A 27999-nucleotide genomic window follows, 5' to 3' on the forward strand; every position below is an offset into this window, starting at 1 on the left:
AAAATGCATGCTAATTGGCAATTAGTTGTTAGTGAGAATTGTTTTTTTAAATAAAGTGTTACAAAGAGAGAGAGAGAGAGAGAGAGAGAAACCCTTATTTGTTCTAAATCCACCAGCCCTGTCTGCATGTTTTGCTTAGCAGGCAAATTTCAGTTCTGCTATCATTAGATGTAGCACATTAGTGGACTGCTCATAGCCTGAACATGATCAGAGTGGCAGCGACTTCCTGTCTGGCACTGAAAACCCTCACCTTAATCATGCCACATGTAAATGTCAGCACCCTGCGAACCCCTGAAGGGCACGGGCTGTCGGAACACATCGCAGGCAGCAGAGGGGTCAGAAGAAATGCCAGCCATATCCGGAAAGAGTAAGAGGGAAAGAGAGAGAGAGAGAATCAAGGTGTCCAACTACTATAGACTAGTTGAGCCACCTTCCCGTTTAAACATGGCAGTATCGCTAGCTGGACAGAGGATGTAAGGCTGGAGGGACATGACCTGAAAAGTGTGCCAAGATGGACACAGACATTGAGAAGAGAAGGAAAAAATGGCAGCTGAAGTGTGCTGGAGGGTTTCTGAGCTTCAGCATACTCACTTTTATGTAGAAGGCATTAATATTTAATAATTTAACAGCAGTTTGCAGTATGTCATTTACAGGGCCACCATTAGTGGGGTGAAAGGTGGTGACGATTATAGGGGCCAACGGCTGAGTGGGGGCCCCTGGCGATCTCGACCATCTGGCTGTGGCCAGTCTAAAAAGACGATCAGGGGTGCGTTTCCCAAAAGCACAGTTGCTAACCTGTTAGCAACTTGGTTGGCAATGGGAAAATGTATTGCAGCCAACAAAGTTGCTAACTTTGCTAAGGACAGTTGATGGGCCACTGCAGCGTTTTATCACAAAAGCTTATAATTTTCAAGTTTTTAAGCCTTGCCACTTGCCAATTTAACATTTAAAAGAGTGTAAAGCATTCAAACACAAGACGTGGAAAAGCTAAACTGAGTAGTTGGTTACTCGCACGTTATGTTTTGGTGAGCACACAGACAGCCGCAATTTGTGGACAGCAACATTGAACCGAGCCCTCCTTTGCGAAGTTATCCTCGAAGTTCCTCCTGCACCTGAACAAACAAATATAAATCGCAGTTTAAACAAACAGAAAAGGATGTGAAAGAGCCCAATTCAGCACCCGCGGTATTCTGGTGTTCAGGACTTGCGCAGACTCAGAGACGTGTCTCAAAACGCTTGAACTTGCCTCTTTTTGCTCTACCGACAAATACATACAAAATATAACAAAATACCAGTCTTGGAAAGTATGTTAAAAAAAAAAAAACTGTTGGTTATGTCTTAAGTGAAAGTAAACAGTTGGGAAAAAATTTAATGTGTATTATATTGTATGCATTCAATGCCTCTTTAAGTGACCTCACGTAGCTACTAGCTGCTGTAATCTTAATCCAATAAAATGAAAGAAAGAAAACCACTCACTGCTCTTGACTGAATTACTAGTAGTAGTTTCAACAAGTATTAATGCAGTCAAACCAACAATTACTATATGTATTGTTTTACTAGTAGGTGAAGGACAATATAGTTCATGTAAGTGAGTATAGCAAAATAAACCGAACTGTGACATATTATACCCAAAAATTCTTCATACAGTGGAGTACTAGTGTAATTGCTAAAAAAAAATTAAAAAAAAATAAATAAATGGGACCAAAAATTATTCAGGCACTTTGACCTCACCATGTTTGGCTTACGTGTTACATTTTCTCCTTAAATTACCAATGCAACATTCAACAAAATTAAGTTTTGCTTGGTGATTGTTCAACAAAGTATTGATAGTTGTGTAAATACTGTCATTCTAACAGTTGTCTGCACTGCATAGACTTTTCTTTTTTTCAGGGCTTTATGGATTCATCAGACAAATTGAAATGTTAAAAGCTTGCACCTACAATTAGCAAATTGTAACATTGGTCACACTTTATTTTAAGGTCCAATTCTCACAACTATCAAACCATTAACTAATGACTGTAACAAAGCTAGTACATCAGGAAGAAGGAGGCGGGGACCGGCGTACATTTAAACAAAACTGTAATAATAAAATTAACACAAAGCTGAAAATAGCGTGACTGCTGCACACAAACAGAACCAAAACAACATAAAATAGTCCAAGCCTAGTCCTCTCTCGCCTTGCACTATCGTCACCCCTCCTTTTATCCTTCCTGAGCTGCTCCATGGGACTCCAGTGGTGCAGGTGTCACTTATCATCATTAACTCCACCGGCCTCGCTCTATTCCCCCAGCTCTCGGCACGCCCAACTCGTCACAATGACTTTTGCCTCAATAAACTTATAATTAGCTTTTTTAACCCCTTTCTAGGCACCTCCTTTTTTGGCATGGAGACAGAAATGACATACCCAAAATAAAAAGGTTTCTGCTCATGATTCTTTCTGACTAGATACATATTCAACATATGTTCACAAAGCTGACACTTTAAAGTTTACTGTTCAGGAATCAGAATCACTCAGACTGTTATGATAATAGAGATATATAAGCTCAAACATAAAAACAAAAATAAAAATATTAAAAACATATTTTTTAAATGTATTTAAAAATGTGTTGATGAAAGATATGAGTTTAGAAATAGAGTGTAGCTAAAGCCACAAGTCTTTCAAAACTTCATTATAAATTTCATAATCCATTGTATTTAATTTCCTTACTAGAATCTTATGATGTCGTCAACAAATTTTTTAACCCAAATGAAATCCCTCCAGTCTCAGACAAAGTGGTGCACCATCAGTCAATTTGCTCCCTATCTCCAAAAATCAACCAGGAAGATTGATTCAGAGGAAAGTGCCCTCACTTTAGCCATCAAGCCAACCCTCAATTGCCAGTATCTATCCTGAGACCGAACTAGATTAACTAACTTTGAGCTATGAACTATGTTCATCACTCCTCAAAGACATCAAAACCGGAGGCAGTGGAAGTATCTCACAGACAATTGTGGATATGTGCCATTATTAGAGCCTAGGAGACGATTAGGAAGAGAGAGAGGGAGTTGTTGGCAAATCCAGGCAAACTCTGGTTTAAAGGGTTAGTTCACGCAAAAATGAAAATGCTGTCATAAATTACTCACCCTCATGTTATTCTGAATCTGTAAGACCTACATTCATCTTCGGAACACAAATTAAGATATCTTTGATGAATGAAATTAAATGTTTCCAGGGTTTCCAAGGATATTGGTAAAACAGTCCATGTGACATCCGAAGATCAACTTAAATTGTGTATAAAAAGTATTCTCGTAGCTTTGCAAAAAGAAAACAAAAATTAGATAATTTATTCAATAATAAAAAATGTAACACGTTCTCCTGAACATAAACAATGCTGATTACGCATTGAATATGTGTCACGCTACTCTCAAAAATGGCGGAATATGGTAACTCGAGGAGAAGAATTGTTGAACAAATGTTTAATTTTGTAATATTTGCGCACAAAAAGTATTTTCATAGCTTTGCAAAATTTGAAGTTGGGCCACTGATGTCACACGGACTGTTTTATCAATGTCCTTATACATTTCTGGGTATGGGAACATTTCAGTCTAAGGGTCAAAGAGCTCTGCTGTGGAGGGCCAGAGAGCTCTCCGATTTCATCAAAAAGATCTTAATTTGATGAAGATAAGCGAACGTCTTATGGATTTGGAATAACATGACGGTAAGTAATTAATGACAGAATTTGAATTTTTTGGTGAGCTAACCCTTTAAAACAATACTTCACCCAAAAATGAAAATGTTATGTTTATCTGCTTACCCCTAGGGCATCCAAGATTTAGGCGACTTTGTTTCTTAAGTCTGTCAGTCATATAATGGAAGTGAATGGGAATCACTGAATGTCCGAACTGTCCTGAGCATGTTTGCTTCTTCTTCTTCAGCTGGCATGTGACGTGTCTTCCTCTTCTTTTTGCTTTACTGTATATTGCAGACTTATAAGTGCATTACTGCCACCTATCTCTCAAATGGACCATTGACATTGATTGTAGATAGAGTGTCAATTGTCTATTTGAGAGATAGGTGGCGGTAATGCACTCATAAGTCACATCAATGTATGGTCACAAGCTACAGGGTTTAATTTGGTTTTGTTTGTGTATGTTTTTTAGACTCTCAAAGCTGTGATTCCCATTCACTTCCATTATATACCTTACTGACTGCAACAGTTTGAGTTAAAAACCTTTGTTTGTGTTCTAATGAAGAAACAAAGTCCCCTACATCTGGGATGCCCTGGGGTAAGCCGATAAATATAAAGTTTTAATTTTTGGGTGAACTATCCCTTTAAGTCCCGAACCTTATGAGAAAAATTGATGGCATGCTTTTTTGCATTGATGGCAGTGTATCGTCTGTAGTTGTCCAATTACCCCCCTTCCCATTGTTTAACCTGTCCCACCCTTTCTCGTCTCCCTTCTTCCCTGAAGTGTTCTTCATTCTCTATCCCCGTAATGCTCTAGTGGTTTCCAAGGGAGACACAGGGGCCCTCAGTGTCCTCTTAATAACCACCACGCACCTTATAGTCACAAACACAAGGTCCCCGAAACCCTTCACATCTGCATACCCGATTCCAGCTTCCCACCCTCTTTCCGAGTCACAAGACACCGAGCAAACCCCTTGTGCCACGTCCACAGGCAACACTTTGCGCATGTCTCTTGTGATGTGTGTTCACCGGAGGGCTGATGGCAGTAGAAGGAGAACAGTCTTATAACATATGATGCTATCTCTGACTGTTTTCTAAACTAGGTGTCAATTCACAACAGGCTTCAGACGTACCAGCTCAACGCGGCACCGCAGAGCCCTGAGAGCACCGCCCTTCTCAACCGCCAGAGGGAGCTCTTCCAGCAGCCTCCATTGCAATGCGCCAGCCCCACACCCTCACACTCCTACCAGCCCGTGGCCCTTGCCGAGATACGACCCGACACGCTTATCCAGTGCCAGCAAATCGTCAAGGTCATCGTTTTGGACCAAGGCGGTCACGGACGCATGGAAGCGTACCTCAGCCAGAGCCCCACTCATCACCAGCTCATCCAGTCTGTCGTCTCCACACCAGTTCGCGCACCCAATGGCGGAGGCAACCAGGGGGGAAACAATGATAGTTCACAACCTCCCTTGCCTCCACCTCCACCACCATATAACCACCCACACCAGTATATACCCCCTGATCCCCGTCTTGCACTGCAGAGGACCCCAAGTGGCTCTCATAGCCTGATGTAGAGTTCAAACTGATAACTATAAAACACTCCAGGCGCACTTTTGAGAGTATTTATCTACATATGTATATATATAAAAGAAATATAATGAAAAAATGCTGTCTATATGCATATATTTACGGTAAGAGACATTTCTTGAATTTGCAGATATATGAAACAACCAATAAGAAAATACAATTTACCTACTTGCTGTGTATTTTGAAATGTTATGTAGTTTTAACAAATTTCTATAACATTTTTCGTCTTTCTGGACACTCTCTGAGGTTATATCGTTGAGTACTTGTTCTTGACAGGATTTCTCTGGTGCATTTTCTTATAGACAAAATGATTTCACGAAAAATTTGGCACCCGACAACATTCGTTTCAATTCCACCGACACTTGCTTTTGTGTGGGAGCTTGTATTATGTGCAAAATCACCCTTTTTGGCTTTTATTATCCTACTGATGAGTCTATTTAGTGTGTGTGTGTGTATGCTTTTGACTGGAAAATGATATACGTGCCAAAATGAGGACTCCTTCCACCGTGGACTTTTTGCCCTGTTGGAACGCTTAGGGCTAGAGCAAACATTTGTGCTTATATCAGCGATCATTTAGATTCCCTCTAGGTACATAGACATAAAAAAAAAGAAGAAAAAGAAAAGAAAAAGAAAACCTTTTAAGCGGTACCATTAGCCACAAACTGTTTCTTCCCCCACTTCTTATGTGGCCGATGTTGTATTCCTGTGAAATGTGAATTACTTCCAAATCACCTGTCTTTGAAAGCGTCTTTTATGTCACTAATTTTAATGGATATACATAAATTGAGAATGTAGAAAGTATTGAGGCTTTTTCACATGACTCACGTCAACATTCCCCAATGTGTTGGCGCACAGGTCATACGTTACAGCATGACTCTCAGAATTAAGATGATTTAAACTTTGACCTCATTTGCTCCTGATCTTTTCAAATATAACCAGTGAGTATCAGTAAATTTGCATGACTTATCTTCATGTGAGCAGTGCTAATGCAGAAATGAAAACAAGAAAGATGAGAAACATTGTATAATACAACCTCAAAAGGCATATCTTGACTTTTTTTGGGGGGAGGGGTATTTATCTGCATGTGCTGCCTCAATTGCTATAGTACCTTGGCATAAACATTACAAAAAAATGGATTCGATACTATTTTTTGATGCCACAATGTTACCAGCGGACTTCCACAATATGGTATGCTTCAGCACTTCATTGCTTTTAAAAAGTGATTCAGAGGACTAAATTGACTCCAGTTGACTGATTAAGAATAAATGGCCAGTTATGACTCCCCTCACCATGGTTTGATCATCACTATGGCGATATTATAGGCAGCCTTGATCTCTAGAAATGTATATAGCATGAACTTTTTCAAAAAGTACTCGCATTCTATGAAAAGCATCAATTGGATAAAATTGAAGGAAATAATTACATTAATTTAGATGCACATGGCACTAAATCAGTTCATACAGAGAACATTTAATCTTGATTTTGGGTGGTTAGTGAATGAGACACACAATGTTGCCGTTGTGCTAACTAGGTAGTGAAATAGCTAAAATGCCAGCAGTCTGATGTAGCGGTGCAAAGAGTGGGACTTTTATCCTGTTTAAAGCTCAAATATGTGTTATTTCCACCATTGGCTTTCACTAAGTTCACTATTTACTACTTAGCAACCTCGTAAATATTCTTTAGTTTTTCAAGTTCAAAGTTGTTTTAACGCCCTGACATGAGTCATGTGAATGGACCTTTAATATGTGGCAATGTATCATGGCTCAATGACAGAAAAAAAGAGCCAGTCACAGCTAGTGAATGGTTATTGTTCACATGCTCAGGAATTTCAGAGAGTACCTGAAAGAAGACTGAGATCTTTTAATGCTTGTACTTGAACTTTATGTAGCAACTTGGAACATATAAGGCCTTTGGGAAAAGGCCACTTGATCCCAGCAACCATCTTTGGACACAATATGTGTTTGTCTGACTTTCTGTGAAAAGATGACAGAATGTGTCATCACTGTCATCACATGACTCAGACAATGTAACATGGTCTCATAGTGTTATTCCTTCATCAATACCCACAACTATATAAAACACCCAAGAGACACCCTTCAGCACCATCCAACTATCTCTGCCGTTTGACTCCTAAAACTCTGAAGCTTTTCGAGAGCCAAGTGACACTTGAAACATCAATTGAGATGCACATTGTTGGCACAGAACACTTTAACATGAATGTCTGTCTGGTTTGGTCTGATGTTATCAGCTGAATGGAGAACTGATTAATGGTTTATTTTTATTTAGCTTGTATGTAGCTATCATATATCAGCATATAAAGCAGCAATGAATTAGCTCTGAAAAATGTTATCTACCCACAATCCAGCCATTTTTAATAATGGTTGTCATCAGCATACAGTAATTAAAGTCAACATGAAACATAATTCACCACTTATTTTGCATCCATGGAATCGTGGAGCCAGACATAAATTCTGGTTTACCAGCAATCCAAGGGACGCGGAGGCCAAAGATCATATTACGCCTCGAGAGCAAATCTGACATTGCCTAAAAGCTATTTGGCTATTGCCACTCACAGCCATGGTAATATTACCTGGCAAAAAGAAAAGCCAATTCAGTGGCACAGATGCCAGGAATGTGTATAAATTTGATTTCATGTTGACTTTAAAATTTAAACTAGGATTTATCGTAACACCATTGGCGTGTCATAAGTAGCTGTGTGTCCTATTTCCTCTGTTTCCTTATATGATTGTTTCATAATTATATTGCTGCTGTTTGGAGCTCCCAATCTGATCTTTGTTTCCTCTTCTCATTGTGTCTTTATTTCCATGTATGGTGATGATTTAGGATGACTGACACCAGGTGCTTCATATATATTGGTGAGAAACTCAACACATGAGTCGACTGCACAACCTGGACATCAACAAATCGCATATATATACATCTCTTCTTAAAATCTGCTCCAAAAAACCACGAACTGCCCATCCTGTCCCAATTAATGAATATTGCATCCTTTTGTTTCCATACGTTTAAGGTAATAGTTGGAATTATGTCATTATTTAATCTACTTCATATCGAAGCCTGCCGTGTGTCATAGTAAGAAATTAAATACAATTCTGACTTTGTGTGACAGAATTACCATGTAATATCTCACAATAATTGTAACTTTATTCCTATTTTTCCATCAACCCAAACTTATACGAAAAATGTGCATGTGACAACATTTCTAAAAATGTTATTAGGTTGTTCTTTTATGTTTTGTGGCACTTTTAAAGTAAAATGTCCAGCACATAAAATGTTCTGCGAAACAGATGAACAGATGTACAGTGAGTGGGGCTAAAAGGTTAATGCTCTGTCGCATTTGGAAATAACATACCACCTTTACTGAACTCTACTAAAAATCTAACTTATAGTGTACAAACATAAGATAAAAAAGCTTTCCTTTAAGCAACCATGCCAGTTTAGCCTGCTCCTACTAGTCTTTGAGCTCTTTTATCAACAGGCATCAATGACTTGTGTTTAACATAATATAGAAAACGCCCATAAAACCACACACAGATATACAAAAAAAATGAAATAATTTCTGTTTATTAGTCTACTTCCATGGTCTGTAATAATTATTTTATTTTTATTTATTTTTTCTGAAAAGCAACAACAGTTGTAGGTTTTATACAGCCACTACAGTAGTTCCATTTTAGCTGTAAACTGCTGTGAATTGTATGTAAAGGCAAATATTTTTTCCAATGAGCTTGTGTTGGTTTTCATAGATGTCTCTGTTGTTCTTCAAAATATCTCCAGCGTACAAAATAATAGCATACAAGATATGAGTGTGCGTAAATAATGACATAATCCTATAAAGATCCAGCCTTTGAGTAACAGACAACTGTCACGTAGACCTATCATTCTCCTTTTTCAAAACAGTATAGCTTAGTATAGCTATAATTCTCGTTTATTTCAACAGCATAGCTTAGTCTGGAAAAATAAACGTAGGTGAACTGCGCAACCAGCTCCAAAAATTGTGGAAGAATCAGCACCCATTTCCTTTCTATGAAATACTGAGTGACAGGAGTCCGCTTTTTGTCTTTTACTCTTTGTGGCCTTGCATTTGGCCCCTGAGGGAGTTGGCGTGGAGGTGATGGGAACCGGGAGCCAGATGAATTGTGCATGACCCTGGTTTTGAAGAGTTTATTATGCTTGAGCGAATGTACCCTGGCTAGCGAATAAGATGTGATCTAACCCAACAGATGAGTGTTGAATTTAAGCCCTTTACACAACCAAAGGCTATGCTAATGCTAATGCTAACTTTGGTTGAGCCTGCAGAAGGGCTATTGCACTGATAAGTTATGCTGCCTTCAAGTCCTGTCAGAATGATGGCACTTTAGATACATTGAACTAGTTAACTAATGTTGATAAAAAATACTACTCATTAAGGTTTTTTTTTTTTTTTACTTTCTTGTGTGATAAATCATTGACAAACACATGAATAAGGCTTCATTACACACTAATGTGCATTCGTTCACCTATGTTTTGTAGATGTAGTGCTAAAAGGCTTTGTTCAGAAATGAAGTCAGAAAAAAAAAGAGCCAGTTTTATTCTAAACAAATAAAACTCATATATTCTTGTACTTACAGTTACAGAACTGATTTAAGTATATATATATATATATATATATATATATATATATATATATATATATACCAGGAGAACTTGAAGGCAGAATAACATCAACGTTTATTAGCTCTAATTTTCACAGTAAGTTATTGTTTTTGTAATTATGTGTGTTTGAAAGAAAGTCAGTTCCATTATCCAACTGTGGGTTTAACTCTTTTCTGTATGATAGGCTTACATGCTATTAAACATGTTTCTGTCTATTCCAGACCTACATGAGTGGTCTGGTTATTTATTTACAGTCCTTCTCAGACTAGCATGAATGGTTTGTTGCACCCACACATAATAGAGTCTTTTAATGCAGAGCATATGGATCAACACAGGTCAAAGGTCACTAACTGAGGTCAGCTAACTAATAGTGTCTATTTTTTCCCTCTCAGAACTGCTGCTAAAATCGAAGGCAGTAATAAAATATCACTGTGGATATTACTTTTTTGGTTTATATGCTGCTGCTATGTCCTGGATTGTTAGTGTTTGTCAAAGTATGCAAGAATAAAGACCATAGTTCCTCTCAAGATATTCTTATTTTTTAATTACTAATATTTTCAAACCAATATTTTAAAAATTTAAATTACATGGCTGATGTTATCTGGTATAATATATATCGATTCTTTTTAATATGTATAATTGGAAGCATCAGTGAACCTGAAAGTTGGACATACATTTCTAATGGGTTTCTTGTTTAGACGTATAAATTAGTTCAGATTTTGCCTTTATTTTATTTGAAACCAAGCAACAAAAAATCTAGTGAGGATAAAAACATACAGTACAATCATCAAAATAAGAGTTCTCTTTATAGCTTTGGTAACACTTCACAAAAACATTTGGAACATATGGCATATTTAATTTGATGCAAATTGAAAAAAGGCTATGAAGAAACAAAGTTAAAAAATGAAGTTAGAGAAGCAATAATTCAAATATTTTAATTCATGTCTATGAAAGCGATGAGCCCTTCGATATGTCTCATCTCAACTTCCTGTTTCAACAGGGAAAAAAAGTAAACACATTAGAAATAATAAATAAATAAACGTTGTCAGGCCTTCAAAGTCATGTCTAATTTTGCTCAAGTGTTACAAAAAAAAAATGCAAAAACACACTGTTGACTGAATCATTAAGAGTTGAATGGATTTTAAAGATCTGTTCTATTTCCCATAGCCGTGTATTCAATTATTTCAAATTAAATACGTTGTCCGCTGTAACACACTGTTATTTATATAATATGCCACACATACTACATGTAAATACAATTAATTAGAATATTTAAAATATACTAACAACATGTATTTACAGGCATGCTTATAAAGAGTTATGTCCATTAGCATCACTTAGTTAACATGAATACTGTAATGTAAATTGTGAACTTCAATATACAGTAGCAAATGGAAAACAATGTATGGATAACCTATCTTTTTTTTTTAAATACATGTAGAAACAGCGCATCCTTGTGGCACGGCTGACAACAGTTTGAGGGATGTGGAGAGACACAGAGGAGACTGTTGCATAGGAATTGTTGAATAAAGTCGTTATTTTTGTTTTCTTCACTTACAAACAGTATTCTCATCCCTTCATAACTTTACGGTTAAAACACTGATGGCAAATTTTCATACTTTTCTGGACCTTTAATTTACTTGGCAGTCTATGGGACAGTCACAAGCCTCCCGGTTTTCATCCAAAATATCTTAAATTGTGTTCTAAAGATAAATTAAGCTTTTACAGGTTTAGAACGACATGGGGTTAAGTGATTAATGACAACATTTTCATTTTGGGGTGGAGTATCCCTTTAACCACTTACTTTTTTGAAGCTGATAAATGTTACAGTTTAACATACAAAAATCTAAATCTAGTTTAAATATAACTTTTCTAAGTCATCTATGATTATTATGCATGAATCTTTAACACATCATATTATTTCAAAGACTTTAATAGTTGTAATGTAAAATTAGTGAGAACACAGGGCCATATAAAATGAGCTTGTAAAGGCAAAAGGTGATTAAAATTGTGAAAAAAAGAAAATGTTTAAAAATATATGCCATAAGCATATATGCTTACACATTCATATAATTGATTAAAGGTCCCGGTTTTCGGGGGGGGGGGGTTAAGCTTTGATTGTGTCTACAGTGTGCAATATAAGATGTGTTCATGTTTCGAGTGTTAAAAAAACAAACAAAATTTTCACACAATTTTCTTATCTGTATACTGCTGTTTTCACTGTCATAAAAACGGGCTGATGACTTCCTTGTTCTATGAAGTCCCTCCTTCAGAAATACGTAACGAGTTCTGATTGGGCCAGCGGTTCCTGTGTTGTGATTCGACAGCAGCTTAGCGCACGTTGCCTGGAAAGGTCACGCCTCTTACCATAACATGCAGATGCATGCGCTCAGTGTTATTGTAAACATGTCTTTAATTTTACCCAATCAGTTTGAGCCGGAATCAGACCCGGAGTACATAGATGAAGAGGATCGAGTATGAAACCTGTGCAAGCACAACTTTTGTAGGATGTTTCACAATGGTAAGCTGTTTATTTAGTAGTTGTCATACTTTTACGTTTGGCTGTTAGCTTGAATTGGTTAAATTGTAATGTTGAATGTTACAAACTGTTATAAAAGTTTCTGTGTGGTATATGGTTTTGTCAGTCTGTTGAATTAATAATGGTGTTGTTTAATTTTTTTTATTTAAAAACAATTATTAAAGTTAAGTGAAAGTGACGTGACATACAGCCAAGTATGGTGACCCATACTAGGAATTCGTGCTCTGCTTTTAACCCATCCAAAGTGCACACACACACAGTGAACACACAACCGGAGCAGTGGGCAGCCATTTATGCTACGGCGCCCGGGGAGCAGTTGGGGGTTCGGTGCCTTACTCTACAAACGCAACTCTTCCTCTTCTCCGTGCGAGCGCAACAAGACCACGCCCCCTTTTTTGTGTATTCTGGGGGCGAAGGTTAGTCATAAAAACTGTTTTAGTGACATCATTACTGCAGGAACTAGAGGGGTGTAGCCCAAATGGGTCTTTCGTAGTAGGCGAATTCTGTTAAATAAAATATCTCGCTTGGCATTTAACTTTGAGCTTTAGAATTTTTTTATACTCTAACAACAACATTACACACTAACTAAAGTTTGAAACATGGGATCACGAAGAACGGGACCTTTAATCTAAAATCTTAATGCAGAATTATTATTATTAGTATTTTTTTTAAATGGATAAGATTTCCTGTAGTTAATTTTATTAAATAAATTGTGACCAGAAACAGACTACTAAACACAACCGTTCACTCCCTAGCTTGAGTTAAATACTGGGAGAAATGTAATATAGAACAGGAATGCAACAGTTATGTAGATCTCCAACTGCCTGGGTTGCATTTACATTTATACTGATCACTGCAATTGTTGCTGTGACTGAAATTGCTTTCTCCACTGAAGACAGATACAGGTACTGCAGGCCCCTCACATTACGTGATGCAAGATCAGAGAGGCATGAAATAAAATCAAATGGGAGAAAACCGATGAACATGTACGTAGTCCACTTCCATCTGTTATAGGCTCTCCAACAGACAAAAAGAATGGAACGGAGGAAAATATACTTAGCCACTGGTCTTTAATGGCCATTGCACAGAAAAGATGATTTCAGACAGAAGCTTCATCTGTACTTCCTATGCGTGTGGATTGTTGTGTGGAATCATTGATTTCCGATGTTGTGAGTTCTGTGGGTTTGGTCATCTTATGCCAACGCTGAGAAGTAAAAATAAACTAAATAAATGACACTTGAAAAATAAAAATTGTGCTTCATGAAGCTACTGAAGAACCTTTTTTGTTTAAATAGTTCCATAAAGATCTGTCCCACAAAATGTTCTTTAAGCGGAAAGAAGGTTCTTCAGAATATTATCAATCTAATTAAGTTAATTTATCAATTTATCAAATATAAAATATACAAATATAATAAGGTAAGAAAGAGATGGTTCTTTGTGGAACTAAAAGTGGTTCTTCTGTGACATCACTGTGACATCACTTTATTTTTAAGAGTGTAAGGAAGTTTGATTGCATGTTTGCTCAGAAAGAAGAAGGCAAGAATAAAGTAATTTCATTTGGAAGTACATTTGTTCAGAAGGAAGACAGGAAGTATGCAGGCTCGAAAGGAAGGATCTTTGGAGGTACATTTGGAACTTCAGGTGCATGCTTGGAATCTCAGAAGAAAATGAAGGTAGGAACTATGCAACTTCAAAAGGAAGGGCTTTCAAAAGGTTGTCAAAAAGAAAGGAGCAAAGGGAAGGAAGTTTAGAAGGAAGAGAGTACATTTGGATATTAAGAAGTTTGCTTATTTGTTTGGAAGTAAGGAAATTTTGAAGAAAGTAGGGAAGTTTATAAGGAAGTCAAATAACTTTACAGGCCTTCAAGGGTTTATTGCAACGTGGTTCAAAAAGAAGGAGGAAAGGGAGGATGTAAGTTTATAAATATGTGGATATTTAGAAGTTTGTTTGGAAATGCATAAGGAAAAAAACGAATGAACAAGTTTTTCTGGAATATATAAATTTGGATATTGGAATTGGAAGGAAGGAAAGAAGGAAGGAAGCTTGCAAGTTTGAAAGAAGGAGTAAAGAAGGTTTATGAAGTGCATTTTAAAACTGTTTAGGATTTGAAAAGAATGGACAAAAGAAAGGAAGCAGGGCAGGAAGGACACTGTGACAAAACAAAACAAAAAATCAGAAACATTAAATCTGGTCTTGCCTGTCGGATGCTGCCTTTGGTAGTAAAGAACATATATATGATATATGCGGGTATCAAAACCATGGAAGAGAGGGACATTAGCCAGCCGATGCCCTGACCCCAGGTCGGGTACACGTACTTCCCTAGTGTCAGAGGAGTCATTTCTATGGCACTGAAAGTGAATACACCCTACAAACAGAAGTAAAATCAATTATAAGTTCATTGAGGACATTGGCTTTTAATTGTATAATCAATCACTCGATTCATCATACAGTTGAATCAAAGGATAAAACGGAGTGACATACTGTAAAACAGAGCTTTAATGGACATTGAAAACACGTCTTATAGGATCTGGCATTACGTTTAAAGATTTGTATATTTATTTTATTTTTAATAATAACAAAGCGTTACATTGGCAGCCTGTAGTCTCTGAGTTTTATTTTGTTGCTTGCGGGTGAAGTACAGTACTTACCAAACAGATTATCGGAGTAAAGTAAGTCCAGCAATATTTCCAAAAGCCACAAGGCCGATAACCAATCATGTCTTCGATATTTTTATAGAATTTCTCTGCACCTAAAGAAAGAGAAGAGATGGATGTTTCCGCTTATCAAGCAAGCTAGATTCAGTAAGAACTTCTTCCTTCCACCCTGTCCCAAAACACTCTTTTAACTAGACATGGTATATATTTATGGATTCTTCTGGCCTCAAAATTCAACTGAAAATTGCCATCTAATTTCATTGTTCTAATTTCAAATGTACACAATAAATCATTGTCTATTTGAAGTTTTACCTTTTCATGCCTAGTAAGTGCATTATTTTATCTAGTGTGCATTGTAACTACTGTGTTTACATTTATAAGCTATTGGTACAAGGCAACATTACATGAAAACCTTGACACTACCAGGAGGGAATCATAACTGGATAAAGGTCAGCTTGAAATCTTCAGATTTCATAAACCTCACATTAAAATTTACATCAAATATGGATCACACAACCAGTCTTAAGTCACTGGGGTATATCTATAGCAATAGCCAAAAAAAATATTGTATGGGTCAAAATTATAAAATTTTCTTTGATGCCAAAAATCATTAGGATAGTAAGTAAAGATCATGTTCCATGAAGATATTTTAATACATTTCCTACCGTAAATATATCAAAACGTAATTTTTGATTAGTATTATGCATTGCTAAAAACTCATTTGAACTTCAAATGCGCTTTTCTCAGTATTTAGATTTTTTTTCATCCTAATAGACCATACATCAGTGGAAAGCTTGTTTATTCAGCTTCCAGATGATGTACTGTATAAATCTCAATTTCGTAAAAAAAATTGACACTTAAGACTGGTTTTGTGGTCCAGGGTCACATATATTTGTCTCCTCATCTCAAATATGTTTATAGATGTACCGTAAAACCAGGAAATGGAAATTGTCTCAAAAAAGACCAGGTACAGGAGACACATTCCACTGGCCGAGTAGTAGTCAAACAATTTGAATACATATAAACCGCCCTAAAACAAAGAGCACACACACACATTATAAACTGAACATTGCATTGTCCCAATCAATAAAACAAATAGCTTTTTAGGCATCTTACCTGGGTGATGTTGGAGAAACCGATGATGAAGGATATAATACAGACCATGAGGATGAAGAGTTTCTTTCTCTTCCTCAGGACTGTGGGATATTCATCCATTAGAGCAGTTATGAAGCCTTCCACTGTACAAAACTGCCACATACCGGTGTAAAAAGTATAAAATGAAAAAGCATTAATTAAAATTTAATTAAATCACATTATTTTAGAACTAGGGTATAGCAAAAAACAAACAAACAAACAAAAAAACTAAAACTATACTATTGTTCATATAAAATGTTGTAATTTTGCTTTAAGATTCAACAATCAAACAAAACATATGGTGTTACATCTGGAGTTACTTATTATATTACACCTAAACAAGACAAATAATTGATGATAGTTTTTACGTTTTCACATGTTCACTAACACGTTAGTTAAAATGGTTTCATGTTCTTTTTTTTCTTGTTTTTTTAAGAGATTCATTTTAATGTGCTACATTCTCTTGTGATCTTCTTTGGCTTTACTTTTCACCTACCTAACACAACAAAACTAAAGTAACACCTCATGAATAATTTATAACTTGTTTAGTTTTAATCATTAAAAAATCATTACGCGCTGAAATCTATAGAAGAGTAATGGTGCAATGCTGCTAAATGTAGCACCATTAGAGGAGTGCTGTGGGTTCAAAACAAGCTCTATCAATAACTCCATATTCTCTGAGGCAACATGTCAACTACTACAAACCATAATTTAGACACTTCCAATAGATTGTAAATTTGTAAGTGTTATATATATATATTTTCGACAATGTGTAATACCTGACTGTCCAATCCCAGCATCATGAGCATTGAGAAGAAAAGAATAGCCCAGAGAGAAGACATGGGAAGCTGTGTAACAGCTTGTGGATAGGCCAGAAATGCCAAACCGGGACCTGATAATTAAACCATTAAACATAAGTGTCAAGATGAATCCTTTCAACATATCACTATATGTATATATGAATTAAAGTACATTTAAATTTGACTGAAATAGACTGAAGTACTTTACATATAATTTCAACAAATGTTTTATTCAATATTACATTTAAAATGCTAAATTGATTCTTCAACATTACAACATTTAAATGCATGACATACATTCAGTAGTACACTCTAACCATATTTCAAAGACTATAGAAGTAACTATGAAACTATATGTAAAGATGTACTTTAAGTTTTACTTTAGTCTCTACAGTGTGGCTAACAGTAGTGTAATGTAATAGTAATTTAAACTATAATCTTTGTAATGTAATTGCATTTAATATGCAATTAAGTGACATGACATTCAGTTAAAGCATGAAAGAAAAGGGGTTTTATTTTCATAGCAAGTAAAAGTATGTTAAAACATTTGCAGCAATGAAATTTGATAATGTCTAAGAGACACAATGACCTGAAGCAGCCAGTTCTTCAATGGGTCTCTTTGTGATGTACGACATGAAGCCCACAATGGAAAATATGACGATCCCAGCAAACATACTGGTGCAGGAGTTTATACAGCACACAATGACAGAATCTCTATAGAAGGAACAAGAATCAGATAAACTGAAGCACGGGGAAACAGTAGTAAACTGAACAGAATTTCATAGAAAAGGCACTGTGTTAAAGACAGTTTGTACAACAGATTGTATGACGTACACATCATTAATACAGAATTTCTGTACATTTGGACAGAAATTAGTAGCTCTAACCTGTAGACGTTATTGTTGTATGAGTTGTAGCTACCAAGAGCAATAAGAGAACCTAAACCAAGACCATAAGAGAAGAAGATCTGCGTGGCAGCATCCAACCATACCTGATAAGAAACATATGACAAGGAATGTCAATGCATGATACCATTATTGTTAGCAACATGCATTTTCAAATCCTTTAGCAGACCATCAGATTTCTACTTTAAAAGTATAATGTGACAATTTATAGAACTGGGTAAATTATGCCTTTTACAAGGGTGTAAATTTGTAAAAGTGATTATTTTATTTAGATTAGCATTTCAGTATTGCACAATACAGTGTCTATCATTGATGAAAAGTGTGGGTAGCACTTTATTTTACATTCCTGTTCCTCATGTACATATGTACTTATTATAGTAATTTCAATATCTATGTAATAACTAGGTACTAACCCTGAACCTACCCCTAAACCTAACCCTAACCCTAACCCATATAGTTACCTTGTATTACCAGAACGTTCTTAGATAAATACACTGTAAGTACACTATAATTACATGTTAGTACACGTACTGTAAAATAAAGTGCAACCAAAGTGTGTATATCTATGAATTAGTGTTCTGTGAGTTTGCAGCATTACTACTATAGTTTAGTTATTGCGAATAAATCATACACATACATTTAAGATCTCATATTTGAGATTTTATCATTTAATAAAACAAATGCCATTTAAAACATCAAACGCATTTCAGTATTCATCATTTTACCTCAGATTTCAAAAGTTTGTTGAAGTCTGGGGTGACGTAGAAGAGGACGCCATCTATCGCTCCAGGGAGAGTGACTCCACGGAAAAACAGAATAAAGAGCATGAAGTAAGGATACGTGGCGGAAAAATAGACCACCTAATGAGGACAAGAGATAAATGAAAAGAAAGAGAGAGAGAGAGTTAAATAGAGTAAATCATTTTAGAGTAGCTGTAGAGGACAAGATTATTTACTGCAATGCTTTCACTGGTTTCTGTTCGGTGATTGGTAGGAACATGGTTTTTTCTGTGTAGGATAATGATTGCTCTTAATTAGCGATGTCCATCAAGGTTAAAGACAGCCAGAAAATGTATTTCTTCTGGCTCCATGCAAGGATCACATTAAAATTCAATTATCCTCAGATAAAGAAAGCAATTTTCCTTTTTATCCTGGGAATTATTAATTTTTTTTAAATATAAAATCAATAATTAAAATTGCTTACAATTTAATGTCAAGACATGGCCATTGGCAACTCATCATGATGCTTAATCTGTGAAAATTCTTTACTATTATGTTACCAAATGAAGTTGGAAAAATTATGAATAATATGCAAAATCTCGTATATATAGAAAGTGATAACAGAAACACACCAGTCATCTCACATCAACTAATGTTTCTGAAAAGATCCCAAAGCTGTGCAGAGCCCAAAGTCGACAATTACACTCAAATTCTTCAATTTTTTTTTCTTTTTTAGAATGAAACAACAAAGTAAATAGAACATACTGTAAAACTCCAAGAAATCTACTGAGCAATGATAAAGAAACCTCTGAGCAATATATTTTTCCTCTGAGATTGTCCGTAAATGGAAGAACAAAAAGAATCCAAAAGTAAGTGTCTGCATAAATGAGAAGACAAGTATACGGTAAAGGTTTGGACGTTTTTAGAACTATTTCAAAAGGGGAATGGGGGTTGTATGAGGAATAGAAAGAATATGAGCAGTCACACCTTCCCTGTCCACTCCACTCCTTTCCAGATTGAGAAATAGACAAGAATCCAAGACAAAGCTAGCGTTCCCACCAACGGCCAGCGCAATTCCCCTGGTTCCTCCAAACCATTTGTTAACTGATGCATGTTCCTCCTATAAAGTAAACAATTATTTAGTTAGACTGTAATGTAACTTGTGCTTTTGTTGAAATAGTTTATATAATGTATATGCATATTCTCAATGGAATCAAAAAAACATCTGGAAATGGTTTTACCAGCTCAGGAAAATAACTACTTGATCAGTGCAACTGGACTTTAGCTTACAACTTCATTAAAGGTGCCACAGAATGAAAAATAAAAATAAAAATCACTTTTATAAGGTGTTTGAACACTGTTTCGTGGACATGGTGTGAAAACAACCAACCTATGATGGGAAAAATAATTCACCCACTCATTGTTTTATAATCTGAATAAATCATAAACCGTCTCTCCACACAAACAGTTCCAGATTTCTCACTATTATGACGTCATACTCTGAAAAGTCCAGGCCATTTGTGACACTCCCTGGCCTTTTAGCATATACACAGCCTTGAATGAGAAGCAGCAGTCCGCCATTACTAATGCTGGAGGAACAACGTCAGCGCCAAAAAGCCACTAAAAGTGTTGTGTGTTGGGATGCACCAACAAACATAGTCATCTCCAAAGGCCGCTTAGGACACAGTGGTTAAATTTCATTTAATTTCAAAGTCCTATATGTTGGTGCTAACATTTTATGCCCGACTGCCTCACAAACAAGAGTCAGTTAAGCGCTGTAGTTGTGCAAAGATTGCTTCCGAAAGAGGGATCGATAATAACACTTCATGCGCAAACGTCCAGACTCCAGACAAAGTAAGCATCACGCTTCACATTTTGTTTTTCAAAAGAGCCTCTTGGCTCTCTGTAAGACTAATGATACTAAAACTACCATTGTCTCTAATGCTGCCTTCACATGCTACCAGAATAATTGTAAATAGTAATTTGGTAGTTAAAAAATGCATTTGGAAGCAATGTGAGGTCAGTAACACAGTCACAACAAGTTAAACTGTAACACCACCGGTATGCCCACGAGCATGAGCTCTTGAAGCTCCGCACTCATCTGAAAAGAGAGATGGGAGCTACAGCTCATTTTCTTTTAAAGGGGACAAACACAAAAACAGTGCGTTTTGGCTCGTAAAGTGGAAATTTCAACAATTTTAAGTATAGTATCAGTGCATGAAATGCTATGCAACCTTTAGATATTTTACAAAAATAGTCTTATTCCTGTTCTCGACTCACTCCCAGAACTCAGTGACGGCACTGGTCAGGTTGGTGGTGTCCATCAGACTGTAGTTGGAAAAGCAGCGATCAGTGTTCCAAGGGTTATCACACGTCTGCCATGGTAACTCCTAAAGAGAGAGAAAGTTCACTTTATTTTATCGGAAGCAGTTGTAGTGTACTTCAAAGCTTAAAAAAACCCCACACACAATTGTACTGCAGATATTACAATATTAATCAAATAAAACCAAAGAGTTGATGGTCATCACTGGAAAAATACTATGGAAATCAATGAGAACCATCAACTGTTTAGATACACATATCCTTCAAAAAATATTCTGTGTTCAATAGAAGAATGACATTCATACAGGTTTGGAACAACTTTAGTTTGAGTAAATTATGACAGAATTTTCATTTTTGGGTGAACTATCCTTTCAAGTGTAGTTAACAATGCTTTAGTAACAAATTTGTGACTATGCTTTTTGACATGCTTTTTATATAATATTAACGGAGCACTATGTAATGTTTAATGTTTTTCTTTAAAGTATTTTTTTTCATTATGTTTTAATTATATTTCGTCATGCTTTAAAAAGAACACTCATTGCAAGTGTTGACTAACATACTAAATCAATAATTCATTATAATTTTACCTTTAGTTTTAATTGTTAATTAATTTAAATGTATTAAATATTTATCATAATTAACGTTAATCCTCTTTTTTAATTTATTTACTAAATTGCAAATGACATACAAGTTTCAGTTGACATAACCTTACGGTAAACTTTAATTTACCATAAATGCTTGTTAGTCAATTTGACAAAATACGTTAAGATGCTAAAAGTTAATAGATATTCTGAGTGGTTTTTAGTTGGATACTTTGCGGCTGTTAGTTAGCTGTTATTCTGAGTAGTTATTAGCACCACATGCTATTGTGGTTGCCAAAAAAATAAAAAATAAAATAGATCAAACAAAGTATGTGTATTAGAGTTTTGGTCAAATATCTCCAAGTATGAGCACTCATAGTAGTTAATGGTACTTGCTTTGGTAAAAACCACCATGTGAAGAATACAGGTAAAGGATAAAGCAAATTGAGTAAAGCAATGAATGGCGGATGAAAAGCATAAAAAAATAATAGCACAATTCATTCATAAAACAAAGGCCTGTTTTGTTTCCAATTCCCTCTGCGCTGCCTTAGAGATGAGCTCTTATTCCCATGGCAGAAACTGCAGTTCAATTTCTACAAAACAGAGGCAGTTATTATTTCTGTGGAGCCTTTAAAACACTCTCTAGAGCAAAGACAGAGCCAAAGAGAGCTTAAGGGGGTCAAGGAGGCGGAGAGAGATGCAGAGAAACAGAGAGTAAGAGAGAGCTTGAAAGAAGAAGCAATTCTGAGAAGACGCTGAGAAAGTCTAAGACAAGCGTAGCTGAATTCACTGAGCTAGATAAAAACATGCATGGTGGGGTGAAGAAAAGAAAAACTATTTGACCAGTGATTGCAATTAAGAAATCTTTGTGTTATTCAAATTACTAATGAAACCAAAATTGCAGAAAATACCCCGCATTTTCTAAATATGTATGGTTTTTGGGAAAAAAAAGATACTTACTGCTTTGAAAGAGCTGAAGAGGTAATAGAGAGCCCAGGCGATGATGATGATGTAATAGATGTTAAGCCAGAAGGACAAAACCACAGCAGCTAGACCCACACCTGACACAAAATGTGTTTAAGAGTGAAACCTTGGTTGATACAACACAAATAAATAAATAAATACATAAAAAAGTATAATTCTGCCAAACTATTGTGAAACTATCAAGACACACAGACACAAACTACAATAGCAGGTACCATCTTTAAATAAATAATAATTAAATTCTGTTCTAATAATAATAACAGAATTTAAAAGTAAGATTATTGTGATATTCAGAATTTAGCCAGTATCGTTATTTAGTATTTTAAAATGCCAAAATTAGTATTTTAGGTTCTGAACATGCATCTCCCATCAATCACATAATTCACTACAAGACACAAGCTGATTGACCTCTGATGATTGTACAACCAATTTGCTTGCTTGTAGGCCAGTCTTGCAGTACTTATTAGAGGTACTCTAAAACCCTCCACCTCCTCCAGCTCCACCTGTCTAGCCCTATATAGGACTAAATGTGAATTAACAGCTTAAAAAAAGAATTGACTTTATATTCGACATATATTTAGGAGTAAAATAATTATCCAAAAATTTGTTTTCTTCATCTAACCTTTGACCTTTTTTAGGGATCCATCCTTTATTATTGATGTTGCCCCATTAGGGTAAATTCTTTTTGCTAAATTGTCTGAAATTTTACACACATCTGAAAAGAAGTGAAAAGGTCTTACTGCTTAAAATAAATAAATAAATAAAATAAAAACATAAAATTCAGGGTTTTTCGCGCTTGAAAATGTCTGAAGCTTGACACAAATTTGGAATGCAATTTCACTGCCTGAAAACCATATCTTAGTGTTTCAAAATCATTAAAACAACTTGGATTTCAAATCAATTATCGTAGCACAAGTAAACAAGACTCTTCTTTTTCAGTGTACTCTACACATCCAACACATAAGTAAATGTTGACTTGTGCAGTCATCATTGGAGCATTGCTGCCTGTCAGTATAGTAATGCCAATAGATATTGGCTTTTTTCCTGACCTCTGGTTGATGTATGGATCACATCTTTCAAACTGGTATACAACAATGTATCCAAAGGCCTGACTTCCACAACAACCTACAGTATTCTTTATCACTGCCATCACCCTCATTGCTTCTCTCCTCCTTGGCCCTCAACAACTTATTTTATTACTACAACCTGATTTTCTGATGCACTCATATCACTATCATCAATACTTTCTGAAATAAGTACAGATTTGTCTCGCCATCTTCCAAAAATCTTCCAAAAATGAACCTAAAACACATGAATAAAGGTTATTATACTGCCCACCAATGCTAGTCAATAGTGCCAGCTACACTATTAAAAAAAAAAAAGTATTTTATTTTAAATTTATTTTAAATGTGATTTTAATAGCATCATATATAAATGAAAATATAAAACGCCACATTTAAACACACCCCTACATTTACGTCATTGTGTGGGAAGATTTGCACACACATCCCAAATGTATACACAAAGAAAGAAGGCACAACTTTGATTTTCACTATAGTATTGTTGTTGCCGCCGTAGTGTAGAGTAGTGCTTGTTGTTTGTTATTTCTCCGATCACAAATGCAGACATAGTTTTATGTTTATTCGGTGCGATATGCAACGCAGCACATAAAAAAAGACATTATAAGTCATTACAATCAGAAAACTGTGTTCGCAATGCATGCAACAAATTCCTCAGCATCACAGTATGGTAGGATGCGTAACATTTCCATCACACACTTGAGGTATTTCGGCCAGTAATAGGACTGGATATCTGGCCAATTAGCGTACAACTTGCTTTTGAGAAAAATGATCTCGCAACAAAAATCTACATTTCAGAAAGGCGGGGCATAGAGGAGCAACAATAATGTACAGTACAGTATGTGGAAAATAATATGTGTGTTTGTTTTTTTTTTTTTACCTTAAACCGCATAAACACATTGCATTACACCAAATACACAAAATTATGTTCTTTTTAGCAACGTCATATGACCCCTTTAAGAAGCCTCCAAATATCTCATATGTATGTGAATATTTCTTACCTTTCATCATGGGTATTAATTTCCATACTCCAAGCCCCCCCACTGACATGTATTGTCCTAATGCCGTCTCCAGCAGAAACAGTGGGATACCAGCAAAGACCAGAGTAGTGAAGTATGGGATGAGAAAAGCTCCTAAAACAATGTAATACAAAATGTATTTAAGGTTTTTAGATTTCTGCAGATTATTCTAGGTTCAAGTTTGTGTACGAATTTGGAAACGAGCAGATTCCGGTTTTCGTAAAGCATGCAGTGCCATCTGCTGTTCAAAACTAAGCTCAGAATCGATTCAAGAAAGAATCACGATGCATTCGGAAAATCTCCAAATCGATGCTGAATCATTTCTCAATTAGTGATGCATCGATTTATTTTCCCAGCTTTAGTCTTAATTGTCATGTATTTCCAAGCTGATGGTTCCGGGGGGTTCATTTTTAAGCTCTTGTATGTTCAAGAACCCCCATAAGGAACCATACCGCCAAAGATAAATTGTGTTCAATAAACTCAAGTAACTTGCCAAAGTGGTCCTGTCTAAAATATGTTTGATTGAATGGCAGCATACTCAGGGGGGTACTAAAGCGAATGCTCAATATTTCCTGGAACCTTTGAAAACACTGAATCATTGAGCTATTATGCACATTACAGAACTTGTTCAGAGGAATGAGAGAACCATAGTTGATCAACACTACTTTTGGGAAACACACCTCTAGTCTTTCAGAATAGAAGTCTACAATGTAAATTCCACATGTCCATTGAGTTCCTGGTATTCACACTCAAAATGTTTCTTAATTATGATATATACATATTTTACCTAGAAGGACACATTCCTCTATCAACTTTTTCTTTTTTTCGGATATGGAACAATATTCTTGACAAACCTAATTCGACTCAAGACCTAAACTAATGATTAACTTTACCTAATATCAAAGGCAGGCAATAATGGTGTTTAAACCCCAACCACAGCCATAAACCTACTGAAAAAAAAAAACTGATTGATTGATTGATTGATTGATTGATTGATTGATTGATTAATTGATTAATTGATTGTTTGATTGATTGAGGAAAATGTCCTTCATGACAAAACATACATATTGGACTGCATAAGGAAAGCATATTGCTCCAACCAGGCATCTTCTCAGCAGCCTAACAGTAATGGCTTTGTCTGTCTTCTCTCACCTCCACCATTCTTTCCACACAGATAAGGGAATCTCCACACATTTCCCAGCCCAATGGCATATCCAACGCAGGACAGTAGAAAGTCAAATTTTCCCTTCCAAGATCCTCTGTCTGGTACTTTATTCTCCTTCTCTTCTTCTGCAGGAACACTGTTGTGATCCAGGTCCTCAAACGGGACTGCCTGCTTCACGTCTGAGGGTGAGTTGAGGTCCACCGTGCTCTGGCCAGTCTTCCCCATCACAGGAACAAACGTCGAACCACAGTGAGGTAATAATCCACCACAGTCCAGTACTGTATTGTCCAGCTGTCGAGTGCAGGGCTACTGACTTGACTGTTTCGAGTGAACACAATAATTCAGATGGGCTTTAAAAATACAAATTAATAAATACTGCATTCAGAATTTTACTGTGAAATCAATCAAGGCTAAATATTATTTTTTTCTGCAGAAACACAATTGGACAGAACTATGTGATATTCTAGTATTGTATGTTACAGTAAAGAAAAACATATAATAGTTCTAATGAAATAAGATGTTATAACATAGCTCTACAATATCTATAACATAATAGCTATTACATGATTAGAGTTAATGTGTAAGAATATGAGATTGTAATTGATTTCTGGCAACCTATGCTTTGTAATACTTATACTAAAAGTGCAGTCACATTTTAGTTTGGGGAGCAATTCTCACTACTAAACTAACTAGTAACTATGACTTTTGACTAAGTGCATGCTACTACTTAATAGTAAGAACTGGTCACTAAACTAAAGTGTTACCAAAACTACCTATTGCTTTTTGTATTTTGCCTATAGCATCCGTGTAAAATCCCCTTGCTCAACTTGCCCATGTAATTTCTCTTTAAAGCCAATTAAACCACCTGCTTTCTGCAGAAAAAGAGCAGTTCATGAGAATCATTAACTTTCCTGACAGATGTGCCGATTATCAGACTGACTTAATGGAGACACTAATTCTTATCCATGTCCTACTAATGTGATGAATTCATCAAATTTATTTGTGACTAACTGCTTTGAAAGTCTCCAACCTGCATGCTAATGCATAACAAAACCACTCTCAGTTGCCTCATTGTTTTCGTTTTAACGAACAGCCATTATACATTTAGAAACAGTACCATTAAACCACAGCAATTCAAAGTAAGCAATTGAATGTGAGTCAAGTTTGCTTTAGGCTCTCAAGAGTATTTGAAAAATCTCCAGAATTTCCTTTGCATCCTTTAAATGCTTTTAAGTGGCTACAAGCTTAAGTGGAAATTGAATACAGACGTATTGCATAAGGTTTGTTGAGTTCCCAACTCATTACGTTTTTATGGTAACTACCAAACTCTAAGAGAGCGAAAAAAGAAAACATAAACTTACTTTTGAGAAGTCTTTATTTTGTAGTCAGGCGTGTCGAGATGTCACCAACTAGAGGTGAACTTAAACGTATCCACAAGTAACTGTTGAACTGTGCCAACCCAGTGCCTTAATTCATAACAGAACCAAAAAAAACTGACCCGATGTCCCAACTAGGGCAAAAAGTTTCCCTTTTTCTCTCTCTCTCTCATTCTATGTATCTGGAGGGGCCCTCTATGTCCTGGTGTCCCTCTGTCTGGTATTGAGCAGCAGATAATAAACTTCGACCTGTTTTTTGACAGGATTACCGCTTTACCACACTGAGACCCGAGGCTACCAAACAAGAGTCGATTGCCGTGTTCTGGTATTTTATGCGTGTGTGTATTAGTTTTGTGTCAGTGTGTAAATTTGTGCGCAATGATTCTTGTGCCAGTTCGGTTGCCATGGGATATCCCCTTAGAAGGGTGCTCCATTCTAGCATTGAAAGAGCTTGTTAGGATTTCAAAATGAAGCAGGCATAGTGCCTAAGATACAGACTGCATGACGTCTCCCAAAAATGACCCCAAAGGCATGACTTTATCAGTTAAGTCCCATGATTATTGACTGGTATATTTATAATTGTTTCGTAAAATATATGTACTAATAATTGTCAAATTCTAAATTTAACAGCCAATTTGAGCCAGTTTGTTTGTTGGCATTTGCCTGTGCAGTGTGAATTGACCTTTAGTGGGAACACAGCTATACAGAGGAACTGTATGGTCATGATAGCTTTTTTAGTGAATGACACAATTTTGAAGAGTGATAAAAGTCTGATGAGTACTTTTCCTTTTTGCAAAAAAATTAATATTATAAT

At 36.0% G+C, this 27999-nt stretch overlaps 2 protein-coding genes across 4 annotated transcripts in view; one reads left to right on the top strand and one right to left on the bottom strand.

The window, feature by feature from the left end:
* LOC113057423 (IQ motif and SEC7 domain-containing protein 3-like) overlaps positions 1-8824 on the top strand; it is a 115835-nt gene extending 107011 nt beyond the window's left edge. The window contains exon 14 of one of the 3 annotated variants that reach the window (XM_026224853.1): positions 4789-4965. In XM_026224853.1, the coding sequence (XP_026080638.1) occupies positions 4789-4830 (42 nt within the window). In that variant the 3' untranslated portion in view covers positions 4831-4965. Of the gene's footprint in view, positions 1-4771 lie in introns of all 3 variants that reach the window. The other 2 variants (XM_026224833.1, XM_026224843.1) reach the window with 2 other exon arrangements.
* A 4282-nt stretch (positions 8825-13106) lies between these two features.
* slc6a1l (solute carrier family 6 member 1, like) lies at positions 13107-27662 on the bottom strand. Its single transcript, XM_026224940.1, has 15 exons — positions 27171-27662; positions 25797-26127; positions 24627-24758; positions 22523-22623; positions 20940-21049; positions 19647-19779; positions 18666-18800; positions 17923-18026; positions 17625-17749; positions 17015-17127; positions 16218-16349; positions 16029-16131; positions 15096-15196; positions 14645-14812; positions 13107-13651 (listed from the first exon to the last, which is right to left on the bottom strand). The coding sequence occupies exons 2-15, from the start codon at positions 26032-26034 to the stop codon at positions 13547-13549; spliced, it is 1800 nt and encodes a 599-aa protein (XP_026080725.1). The 5' UTR covers positions 26035-26127; positions 27171-27662; the 3' UTR covers positions 13107-13546.
* Positions 27663-27999: the final 337 nt, after the last annotated feature.

This window comes from Carassius auratus, chromosome 4 (assembly GCF_003368295.1).
Source record: "Carassius auratus strain Wakin chromosome 4, ASM336829v1, whole genome shotgun sequence".
NCBI classification, from domain to species: Eukaryota; Metazoa; Chordata; class Actinopteri; order Cypriniformes; family Cyprinidae; genus Carassius; species Carassius auratus.

Excerpts from the sequence above, each read along its gene's own strand:
- slc6a1l (XM_026224940.1), bottom strand. The coding sequence starts at position 26,034 with ATGGGGAAGACTGGCCAGAGCACGGTGGACCTCAACTCACCCTCAGAC. Across the intron at positions 19,780-20,939 it reads GCCGTCACTGAGTTCTGGGA|GAGGAACATGCATCAGTTAA; the intron begins GTGAGTCGAGAA and ends TTTACTTTATAG. Across the intron at positions 18,801-19,646 it reads GAGTGGAGTGGACAGGGAAG|GTGGTCTATTTTTCCGCCAC; the intron begins GTGTGACTGCTC and ends TGTCCTCATTAG.